We start from the raw sequence: 12,107 nt of genomic DNA, 5'->3' as shown, positions 1-12,107 counted from the left end.
TAGATGTGTTTAGAATTATTTTATTAATTAAAATAATATTTTAGTTTATTAATTAAATAAAATAGAAAATAAAGAAAAAATGGCAATATTGGATTTTTGTGAGTAAGTGAATGACATGGGAGTAAAAGTGAATTAAGGGAATTGTTTTAAGGTGAATAAATATAATAGTAGGGGAATTAATTGTTTGTGATTTAAATGTGATTTATATGTATGGAAATGTGCCATTGATGAATGTTTAAAGGTTTGTAAACTTAAGTGTGTTAATGGTGATATAGAGATGATGAGCGTAATGATATTGTTGTAATGTGTTGTTGATTCATGAATCCATGAAGTAATAAATGTGTTTAGGATGTTATATTAGTAGAAATTTGGATTAATCTGATATATTTTCGTAAATAAGTTGTTGTCATATAAGGTAGTGTTTGGAAGAAATTTTAAGAAAAAGTGATTTTGTAACCTGAACTTAATTGTAAGTTTTGGAAAAACACAAAGTGACAATCGATTGTCACAGGATGAAAATTTATTGCATTAGTGCAATTTTGGAAAATAACATTGTGACAATCCATTGTCACTAAATGACAATCGATTGTCATGTCTCTAAATGCGTTTTTTGGGTCTGGAAGTAGCTAAGCATCGTTGATGACAATCCATTGTTATCCTATGACAATTGATTTTCGTAGGCCAAATTTTTTAGAATTTTTTTGTTTTGATCTTTGTTGCACTGTCCGACGATTTTGGCCATGATTTTTGATCCGTAAGTCCAAATGACGTCCCGTTTGAAGCGTTAGAAATCTAACGCTCAGTTCTACATCATGGTAGTGCTTGGGGAAATAATTGATGTTTACTATTTATATTTTGTTGAGATCTCAAAGTTGTTGAGAGTAGAATAATACAACTCCTCTTTTTTATGTTATGAAAGTTACGAGACTAAATGTTATGAAATGAAATATTTTATTCGATTGATTTGATGTTGATCCCGCTTCGATGATACCCTAAGTGAATGCGAGCATGTGATAACATGTTTTAAATGTGTTGTTTAATCCGTGTTACAAAGCTGGCTATGTTTTGTTGTGTGTGACACCCTGAGTGATTGGTATTTTATAATTAAATTCTCGATAAATTATATGTGGGGTTTAGGGTGTTACACCATTTGCAAAAGAGAAACCATGGAATCACGGTTTGAGAAATCGTTGAAAGTAGCGATGTTAACAGAGTTGGTCTTGCACTATCCAAGTCTCATATTCTAGTGAGGTGATGATTTGAAGACGATATTTGTCTGTTTTGAGCATAGGCAGAGTTTTGGGACTCTTCACATAACTAAAGAGCTTATGCGATAAAATCTCACATTCTACCCATTGATTCTACAATAGATAGTTGTTGTCTTGCTGTTTAAGGGACAATTTCGATCCAAATGAAGAATATGAATATATGAGCCTCCAAAGGCTACATGTGCATCAGTTGAAGTCGTGCAATTCTTGGACAGGGGTGACGAGTCATCAACTTCCACCATTGATGAGAAGTAAGGTACACTAACAAAGAAAGGAGAAGGAGTAGTGAGAAGCGTAGCAGAATGTAGGATCAAAAAGCTTGATACCATGTTAAAGTTCAAAGATAGCTTAGTTGAGTTGAATATTTGATTCATTCTCATTGATTTTGTATTCTAAGCTCAAAGCTTTTATAAAAAAAAGAAAGAAAAAAGAAGCAGTATATTATGTTGTGGTGCACCGCCACTAAAAGCATATGAAACTATGAGAGAAGGGAGGAAACATAATTAAGAGATAAGGAAGGGTTCATTCCTTTGGAATAAAGATCCTCTGTTGCCTTTTTCATTCAGCTATCATTTTGCCTTAAATTCAAGGGTTAAAAAAAGGGTTAAATACGTTTTTAATCCCTATAAACATGTGTCCCTGCATTTTTAGTTTCTATAAAATTTTCCTTCAATAAATAGTCCTTTTAAAATTTTTATGCATGCAATTCCAGTCCATGTTATTTTCTAAAATTTTAAAAACTGTTTAATTATCCTTTAATTTTTAAATTTTTGAATAATTTAATTTATATATGTTTAGAATACTGTAAAATATTTATTTACCAAATTTTAGAATTTTTTAAAACGAGAAGAATTAAATATGAATTTTTCTAATTTCAAAAAATAATAATAAAAGTAATGAAAATCTTAATTTAGAAATTAAATTTTGAGTTTCTTTTTTTTTTCAGGAACTTTTTAAAACATTATGAACATGTCTGCAAAATAATTATTCTAAAATATACATTGGTTTGACAATAGGGACTAAAACTAAATGCATAATAATTTTATAAGGATTATTCATTGAAGAAAAATTTTATAAGAACTAAAAAAATGCAGGTATATTTATAGGAATTAAAAACATATTTAACTCTAAAAAAATTGAATGAATACAATTAAGTAGAAGATAATGAAGTAAAATACAAATCTAATGGTTATGATTATAGTGCTGAAAAGGAGGCAGGAGAGACTGAACAACAAAGGATCCATATCCATTCCTTTGAGAGGGAACGAACAAAATTGAGAGAAAAAAGAGGAATTGTTGACAGGATTTTAAAGGTGTCGTAGCACTAGCATGATCCTCTTATGATCCACCACTTTTCTAATCTATTGAACTCAAATAAGAATTTACTCAAATAAGAATTTTCTCTCAAAAAGGTTATACTTATAATTAAAATTAAACAGGTAATAGGTTAGAATCATTCTTCATTTTTCAAAATAAATATGAATTTTTAAAGCAAAAAGCAAAGTCTAGACTCAGCCCATATCTCTATTATACCATCCTAATATTTTTCACAAAAAAAAGTCAAGTACGATTAATTCTCCAATATATTTATCATAATTAAATAAACTATATGTGTTATATATAAAGTATTTAAATTGATAATAAAAATAAATATATGTGCATCAAAATTTAGCTATTGTTTCATTTCAAAAAATTCTAACACATAATGATAATCTCTAAAACATAAGACATAAAGTTTAATATCTTTCTTTAATTTTTTATTGAGCATCGTTGTTTCCGCACATCTTTAATCTCCTTCAGATGTGTTCGAGACATATCCAATGAGTATCGATGGTGTGTTGAAACAAGGAAATAAAAGAAACAAGGAAATAAAAGTAAACGACACTTGTGTAAATTGACTGCAAACACATATCGTTCGAGTGGACATGAATATAATCAGAGGTGTTCGTGCTCAAACTCCTTAGTCTGAAGCCCAAAAGAGTTACCTTATTGGAAATTAGTGCTCAAATAATCAACTTCTCTAAAATGCTCATTCATATGAAATGGAGGTGGAGATTGTTGATTTTGGACCAATGTCATTAGGCTTTCTACCTTATTTGTCAGGGCCTCGACCTGCTTCAATAATTCAGTGTTTATATGAGTTGCTTGAACATCAAGTAACTTCTCCATCACAGGCCTGTCATGCTGCCGCTGGAAATCTGTAGAGGTCATCTCATCTAACAAATCATAAGCTGCCAATGTTTCTATATCTCTCATTTTCATCAATCTTGATGGAGGAAAGTACCTGGCCCAGAACTTAGTAACAAGCTGGTCCCAAGTTGTGATTGATCTGGCTGGTAGTGACCAAAACCAGCGACCTGCGTTATCCTTCAAAGAAAAAGGGAATAATCGCAATCTGAAACCATCTTCGCAGAGTCCTTCGTGTTTTGTGGTAGAACAGATTAGTAGAAAATAATGTAGATGCATATTGGGGTCTTCAGAGGGTAACCCACCAAACTGATAGAATTTCTTGATAAAAGAAATCAAAGACGGTTTTATCTCGAAACTAACATCTTCATCAACCGGAGGAAGGACAATGCAGCTTTCTATCTCCGAAGGCCTCGCGTAATCCGCAAGAGTCATTTTGGATTTCTCTGCCATAGTTCTGTGATTCAATTCAACTACTCAGTTATTTAATCTACTAACAAAATTTCAACCATAGGTTATAACCGTAAATTAGAAGACAATAGAAAGAAAAAGAAATAACTACATAAAACTAGCCATGTAGAAGTTGTTACTATGTTAGTGATCAATTAATATTCAATGAACACAATCATTCAGTAATAGTATCTCTTCTAATCTCTAAACTTTCTCTGTGATCTAAAACTTAAACAAGTGTTGTTTTACATATTTGCTATGCATCAACGTAGAGTCAAGGAAACTACTAATCAATTCAAGTCCATCAACCAGTGAACTAAATTCAGAGTAATTAAAAATTGAAAAAAAGAAAAAACTGAAGGAGTTAAGGTACCTGAATGGAAATCTTATTGGTGATCGCCTCCACAAGGTGATGAACCCTAACCTAATAGATTTTTTTCGTCACACGAAGTGCCCTAATAATATGCGCATTCTATAACGGCAATATAAATGCAATTACTAATTACAATTTAATAGATTATTTTTTACAAAAAATATATCACGATTAATTATACAATTTACCCACTTTTTTTGGATTGACTTTACCCACTGTTTTAATTGTTTAATTTCATACGATAGATTTAAATTAGTAGTATTTATCGCTTAATTATAAATTTATATTGTTAAATACTAATAATATCATTTTTAATTATAAATATAAATAATTTGAATATAATCGATATTTATCATTTTTATAATGAAACTAAAAAAAACTACAAGTCAAAATTCTAGATTTATTTTCATCAAATAAACCTTTATTTGTAACAAAAAAAAAACCTCAACTTTAATACTTTATTTAATTAATTAATTCAGTATATATATATATATATATATATATATATATATATATATATATATATATATATATATATATATATATATATATATATATATATATATATATATATATATATATATATATATATATATATATATATATACACACATACATGTTTCCAACATGGACTTAACGCATTTATGTGGTTCCGATATGATGCAAGCATTTTTTGTGCTCTAATACGTTTTCGACACAAACTTAATACATCTATGCAATTCTAACACGGTTTAAATCTCACCGTTCGCATGAATGTGTATCCAATAGAGACTTAACGCATCTCTACCATTCTGATATGGCCCAAGACACATTCCATGCCCTAGTGTGTATCCGATACAGACTTAACAATCATCTTCTAGTTCATGTTTTCCCAAATTAAATATTTGGCATTATTATAAATTACTATACAATCAAGATCAAAGCACTATTTTGATACTGACATTAAATTCATGTTAAACTTAATCATAAAACTCACATCTTGTGCATTGAAACCTGGTGAAAATGATATAGTTCCTGAATACCTTGTTATTTCCATATGGCCAATAGGCAATAGGTAATCTAATGTTAATTGAGGTTTCTTGTATGAATCAAAGAATTTTATTGAGGACCAAACATGGTCATTTGCACACGATTCCACAATCCATGATCCAATATTCAAGTGATTTAAAGAGTGAGAGTTTCTAGATATACTTGAAGTGATGTATGGGTTGGCATATGATATCATATTTACTTTGCTAAAGGAACCACCAAGATTACCAAATGAGCTTGATGAAGGTAGCATGTTCACCAGCTGATCATATTGGTCTTTTGTGAAGGTATACAAGTCATTTCCTTTGCAGGTATTGGAATCATCAGCATCCTACCTTCATTCAATTCAAGTGAAGAGAATTTTTCTGTTGCAGTATTCTTACCAAAGTTTGTATGAAAGCCATGCTTCCTATAGCATGTATCGATTGTGTGTCCATTCCTGCCACAGTGAGTGCAGACTTTCTTGTTACCAGGAATGAATGAAGATCTGTTTCCGCAACCTCTACCCTATGATTTCCTATAATCTGTAACTTTGTTTAGAATCTTGGAATCATCATAATATGGGACCTTGAATTACCTTTCATGTTGAATTACCATTGAGAAAATTTTGTTGAGATTATGTAACAGATTCATCAACAAAATCTAAGAAAAACTAGATCGAATGAATTATTCAAACCGGTGATAAATTGTATTTAACACGTGATCTCATGTCGATGTTTAGCATTACTCAGACCTATGATGCAAACCCAACGATGTGGACAAGAACATATAGTTGCAGGGAGATAAGCTTCAAGCTATCCCCAAAGAACTTTTAAAGCAGTAAAAAAATTTAGAAGCAGAACGTGAATCTTGCTTCAGTTCGAAAATTTCACATTGTAACTCAGACATACAATTGTAATCACCTTGTGAGAATTGTTCTTTGAGCTAGTTCCATACATCAATGACATTATCAAGGAAAATGATACTCTGTGCAATCGATTCTTCAACTGAATTCATGATCCAGGAATGAACAAACATGTTACAGCGATTCCAAGTCTCGAAAATCGGATCAAACTCGACCAGTACAATATGGCACCATCCACAAATCAAACTTGTTTTTCCCGCCAAAAGTACGTCGCATGGATCTCGCCCATGCATAAGTGTTTGAATGAGTTAGAATCAGTGTAACCAAAATTGAAGATGGACCATCTGAAGGATATACATAATACACATTTCCAGGCTGTTGAGGGGAATATTAGACTGAAGCAACCGGAGTTGGAGCATTGTTGGCACCATTGACAACAACATAAGCATCTCAAACCATCGTGAATGTTGAAAACGAGAACAAGATAAGGATGGTGATGTGTATAAGATCTTAAAAGAGCTCTGATACCATCACGGAGATTCTCATCATCATGAAATCAAAAGAAAAACTTGAAAAGTAGAGATAAATGGTATGAATGAAGCTATCTCGTTGAAAAGTAGGAAATCAAGGCTATTCAAAGGAAATTTTTGTGGCAGGGTGTGGCGGACAAATAAGGGGTGGCATGGATAAGTTGGGATAGAATTTGTAGAGATAGAGAGGAGGGTGGTTTGGGTGTAAAGGATGTTGGTAAATTCAATTCTGCTCTTCTATCAAAGTGGATTTGAAGATTTATGAGTGAAAAAGGAACCATTTGGGAAGGCTTAATGCAAGAAAGATATGGGGAGTTGAACACACGGCTATGGTTACATGATGATTATGGTTACAATCCCAAAGATTCAAACTGGTGGAGAGATATTATGTTGATTGGGGCAAATCCCATGGGATTAATGGAAAAAATTATAGTAAAATTGGGGGATGGAGGCAAGACGCTGTTTTGGAAGTCCAGATGGTTGGGAAACAGAGCTCTAGCAGATCAATTCCCAGGTTTGTACGCTGAAATTTCAAACAAATTCGACACTGTTAGCAGTATGGGAAATTGGAACAACAATGTATGGTCTTGGAACATTATTCAAAGTGAAGAGGTGTTGGGTTTAGAGGCTACTGGAGAGTATAGTGACTTGGTACAGGTGCTGTTGGGTATACAGCCAAGGCAGAATATCATTGATTTGGTTGTGTGGCCATTCGAAAATTCTAGAGTTTTCACTGTGAAGTCTTGTTATAGATTGCTTATGCAGGTTCAGGGGGAGGCTGATCTTGAGGATAGTCAAAAATGTGCTCTCAAAATTATATGGGGCTCTAGATGCCCGTCTAAAATTAAAATATTCGGGTGGCGCCTTATTTTGGATAGACTTCCAACGAGGAAACAATTGATGCGTAGAAGGATCATTACCCAGCCGCAGGAGGTGACTTGCGCTTTTTGTGGTCAAGGCGAAGAGGAGATTGCTCATATTATGTTATATTGCCCCAAACTGAAGTTGCTGTGGTTGAAGATTCAAGGTTGGCTGGACATACAAATCCCATATGTAGAGAATTGCAGCAGCCATTTGATAAAAAGTGTGGAAGAATTGGGGCGTTCGATGTCAAACAAGAGGGCTGGAGTCGTGTGGTTGACAGCCTGTTGGTGCATTTGGAATCACAAAAATAATATAGTATTTAACAGTGCAGAGTTAGACATCGACGAAATCTTTCTTAAGACTTTATGGTTTTCTTGGTGGTGGTTAGCTATAGGTGCTAAGGATAGAATTCTATGTAATTTTTATGAGTGGTTTAAAAACCTCAATCTATGTTTGTGATCCAGTAGCTGAATATTTGTTTTTCTGATCTTTTGATTTCTCTTGTAAGGGTTGGAGTACCCCTAGTACTCCTCTTCTTATTCAAAGAGTTGCTTATCAATATATATATATATATATATATATATATATATATATATATATATATATATATATATATATATATATATATATCAGGGCCGTCTTTGAGGGTGTGCAAGGCGACCTACAGCACAGGGCCTCACACTTTTTCATGTTTAAGCTATGGCAAAAAGGGCCTCCGATTATATATTCCAATGCTAATTTACGCTTAAGTAGGGCCTCTTAAAAATATTTCACAATTTAATTGATGATAACTTCAACTTCTTACACAGGGCCTCTCAAAAGTTTGAGACGGCTCTGATATATATATATATATATATATATATATATATATATATATATATAGTTAGTTAGTTAGTTAGTTAGTTTTTAACAAATCTCAACTAAATAACTATAATCTGTTACTAATTTTCTAATGTGAAAAGCTCCTCTACAGTTGGTGTGCACTTAGCAATGGTGGATTGCATGATAAAGGTATTTGTTAACTTGTAGTACAAGTTATATATCCACATGTACTTTAACAACAACATCTCCTCCTTCGTGTCTCAATTCAAAATATGAAACTTTCATAATCTTAAGAATCTACCTCTTATCCATTAATCCACCACACACTCTTCACTCTCATGCATAATCAATCTCCTTCCTTATTATAGAACTAGTTTTTGTTATATAATTTCATTATTTTTGTTGAACTTACTACTTTTATTTGCATTATTATTATTGTTATTCAATTTTAATGTTACATTTTTCCTTTACATTTAACATTTGTCATTTGATTTGGGTGATTTTGCTAAAGGTTTAGAGGACTCATTATTTTATTTTATTTTGATGTTAATACTTGTATTTAATATGATTTTGGATAAGAAATGATGACTATATAGTAATAGTTTTATGTTACCACCTATTAAAAAATAATTTATCATTGAATTTTTTAAATCTTGAGTTTGATTCTAGTGTGTGTATTGAACATTTATTCAAATTTTATGGAAGTTTTTTTTTATAAATATTTTACAATCATAATTTTATGTCAATAAATATTTTTATTTTTCAATACATTGGATTAACAACCATGTGGTCCGACTAGTGACCTACTAGTCTAACTAATAATTCAATGACCTGGTATCTTAACTAGAATGATCACCTATACGAGTTTTAAAACATTGGCATTCCCTCTTCTCATCATCTGACGAGGCCGAAGGCATACAAAATCTAAGTTGATGAAGAATGACAAGTTAACTCGTGTTTGTCACATGTCTCTATTTTCCTCTATTTTAAAGAATTATCGTTGTCATTGTCTAGAGACTTTTTCCATAGGTCTAAATACTCCTATAATTCTGAAAAATCAACATGTTATAGATCCTAATTTATATGTATGCTTATTTGTATAGCCTCCACGCTAAAATACATTTATAGTTTTTAATTGTTGTGTTGAGCACGTCTCTTCTCTTATATAATTGGTTACATAGCTTCACAGACTCAATTTAAATATAGGGTCGTGCTAAACTTTTAGTTTGTGTAAAAAATTTATTTTAAACACACTTCAAACTTGGAAAAACATATAAAATTCTTATGTAATTATGATTTAACAGTATTAGTAAAAAAATATTATTTAATTATAGTTAAATCATAGCAAATTTTAAGAGCACCTTTGGGTATTTTAATTGTTCACTAGCTGGCAATAGAAAGAGAACTGTCCCCTTGTCAAAGGATCCATAAAGTTAGGTTCTTTGATTAAAAAATAATGGGGTTAATAGGTATTTCACCCTTGCCATATATGGGTCTTTTGATTTTCCCCTGTAATTTTTCTTTGTAAAAACAACCTTGTCACATGAAGTTTCTCTTGATTTAAACCTTTTAGTGAACAAATTCACTTGAGGAGCTGATATGGCAAGTGGGTGTTGACTCAATCTTAATTTTCATTGCCATATGTACCAAATGCTCAAGACTTCACGTTACCATTCGTACTCAGCAGCATCCATTCATTTTCTTCATAACCCTATTCGTCTTCTCTATCTTCGTAACCTAATTCATCTTCTACCTTCTTCGTTCACGTTCAAACCAATTAGCGCGAAAATGCGTATTAGGGATTGCAAATGTCATACAACAAATTATCCTCAATCAGTACTTCGAATGGAAGACAAATACCTAGATATGGTTGCAATCAGGTCATGAAGATGTGGGGTTGCAAATACAACGAAAAATTCCAAGAGGAAATTTTGGAGATGTAGGAATTGGAAAAAGGTATGAAAATTGAGTTACGGTGTTTCTTATTTTTTCGTTCTTCCCTAAATTCATGTTTACGTTGGTTCTTAAATTAATGCAGACAGAGATTAGCTGCAATTTTTTTATTTGGGATTATGAGCTTGATGAAATCGAGTGGAAATGTGGAATTAAGACAATTGACAGTAGCTTAGTAGTAGATTGCAACAAAGGGGAAGACATGATTGGTTACATGAAAGATTTTGGAAAGGAATTCATAAAGGAGTTTGGGAAGGAGTATGCTTAGGATTCTTGCTCAAATAAACTTGAAAAAACTAAGAAGAATCTGCAATTTGAAAGGAACAAAAGTTATTGGTTAAGTGTTGCACTAATAGTGTCATGGTTGTTGTTTGTCATTGTATTCAATATGCTTTAATTGTTTCATGACATTTTGAGTTTTCAATATATATGTTGTTATACTTGTATTCAATATGGTGTAATTGTTCCATTGTATTCAATATGAGTTTTGAATTTATCTGTTTAATGAATGAATGAATGGATGAGTTTGGTTCTGTTTGAATTGTAGTTTGAATTGTAGTTTGAATTGTGAGTTCCAGTTTCAATGTTTATGTGTGAACTGTTAAAATCTAACTGTCATAACATAATAATTGACCACTAATTATCATTCCAAATGAGAATTTAGAAATAAACAGAAATTATCATTACTAAATAGCATATATTGTGCAATCTTTATTACATATAATTAACCATATCAAAAAGCACAGATTGTGCAATTGTCATTATATAATAATATCAAACCCATTCAGAAAGCACACATGGTGCAACATACCAACCAATACAATAAAGTTGTCATGAGAATACCAATTAAACACATAACAACATAATTTTTATATGATATCATTGTGAAAACCTTCTAGAAATATCATCCTAGTTGTTTCTTGTGTCAATGTGCCCTCTTCATCCTCAGCAATCATCAATGGTATATTGTTACTTGCTCTAGGCCATTCAAAAAATCCATCAGTTGAATGAGTTCCATTTCCACCAGTTTCATCAGTTCCACCAATTGCAATAGTTGCACCATTTTCAAGACTTTCACCAATTTCAGTAGTTGTATTGTAGGTATTGGCATAATCTCTGGAAACCAATATTGTGGCATTAAATGAAAAAAAATTATTCATTAATACATCGCATTTAGGGTAAAAGTTGAAAGCATGTTTACACCAAGTCTTAGTTGTAACTTTCATCAGCCACTCCCATGCCTTTGTGCCAAGCTTATTTAGTTCCTGCATTTTTTCATGCTATGCTTGGTAATATGTGGCTTTGGCTGCACCCATCATCAAATCTCTAATTAATGTACCTCCACCAAATTTCTTTTTGAAGTTAGCATATAAGTGTCTTAAGCATAACCTATGTTATATCCTTTAAAACATCTCTTCAAACACACTTACCAATCCCTATAATTGTTAAACCACAACAACACTTTATCAGTTAAAACACACTAACACCATATCAGTTAACCACTACAAATAAAAGACATACCTTTTGTTGGTATGATATGAAGACATATCTTCTTTCTTTCCGTATGCCCTCAATTAGCAATTGTAAAAACCATTTCCAACTTTCTTTGGTTTCTGTTTCAATAACTCCAAAAGCCAATGGAAAATATTGGTCATTTGGGTCTCTTCCCACAATTATTAATAACTGTCCACCATATGTTGTCTTCAAATGACAACCATCGACACCTACAAATGGTCTACAACCCTTTGTGAAACCCTATTTGCATCCATCAAAGCAAAAGTAGATAG

General features: G+C 31.9%; 1 protein-coding gene across 1 annotated transcript; it reads left to right on the top strand.

The window, feature by feature from the left end:
* Nucleotides 1-6,942: 6,942 nt before the first annotated feature.
* Nucleotides 6,943-10,588, top strand: LOC131657957 (uncharacterized). Its single transcript, XM_058927299.1, has 3 exons — nucleotides 6,943-7,960; nucleotides 8,519-8,556; nucleotides 10,406-10,588. The coding sequence occupies exons 1-3, from the start codon at nucleotides 6,943-6,945 to the stop codon at nucleotides 10,586-10,588; spliced, it is 1,239 nt and encodes a 412-aa protein (XP_058783282.1).
* The last annotated feature ends 1,519 nt before the right edge of the window (nucleotides 10,589-12,107 follow it).

The sequence above is a fragment of the Vicia villosa genome, linkage group LG3 (assembly GCF_029867415.1).
Source record: "Vicia villosa cultivar HV-30 ecotype Madison, WI linkage group LG3, Vvil1.0, whole genome shotgun sequence".
In the NCBI taxonomy this organism is placed as follows: domain Eukaryota; kingdom Viridiplantae; phylum Streptophyta; class Magnoliopsida; order Fabales; family Fabaceae; genus Vicia; species Vicia villosa.
The sequence above is the reverse complement of the archived record's forward strand: the minus strand, read 5'-3'. Positions and strand labels throughout refer to the sequence as shown.

Excerpts from the sequence above, each read along its gene's own strand:
- LOC131657957 (XM_058927299.1), top strand. The coding sequence starts at position 6,943 with ATGAGTGAAAAAGGAACCATTTGGGAAGGCTTAATGCAAGAAAGATAT. Across the intron at positions 7,961-8,518 it reads TGCTAAGGATAGAATTCTAT|TTGGTGTGCACTTAGCAATG; the intron begins GTAATTTTTATG and ends GCTCCTCTACAG. Across the intron at positions 8,557-10,405 it reads TGGTGGATTGCATGATAAAG|ACAGAGATTAGCTGCAATTT; the intron begins GTATTTGTTAAC and ends AAATTAATGCAG.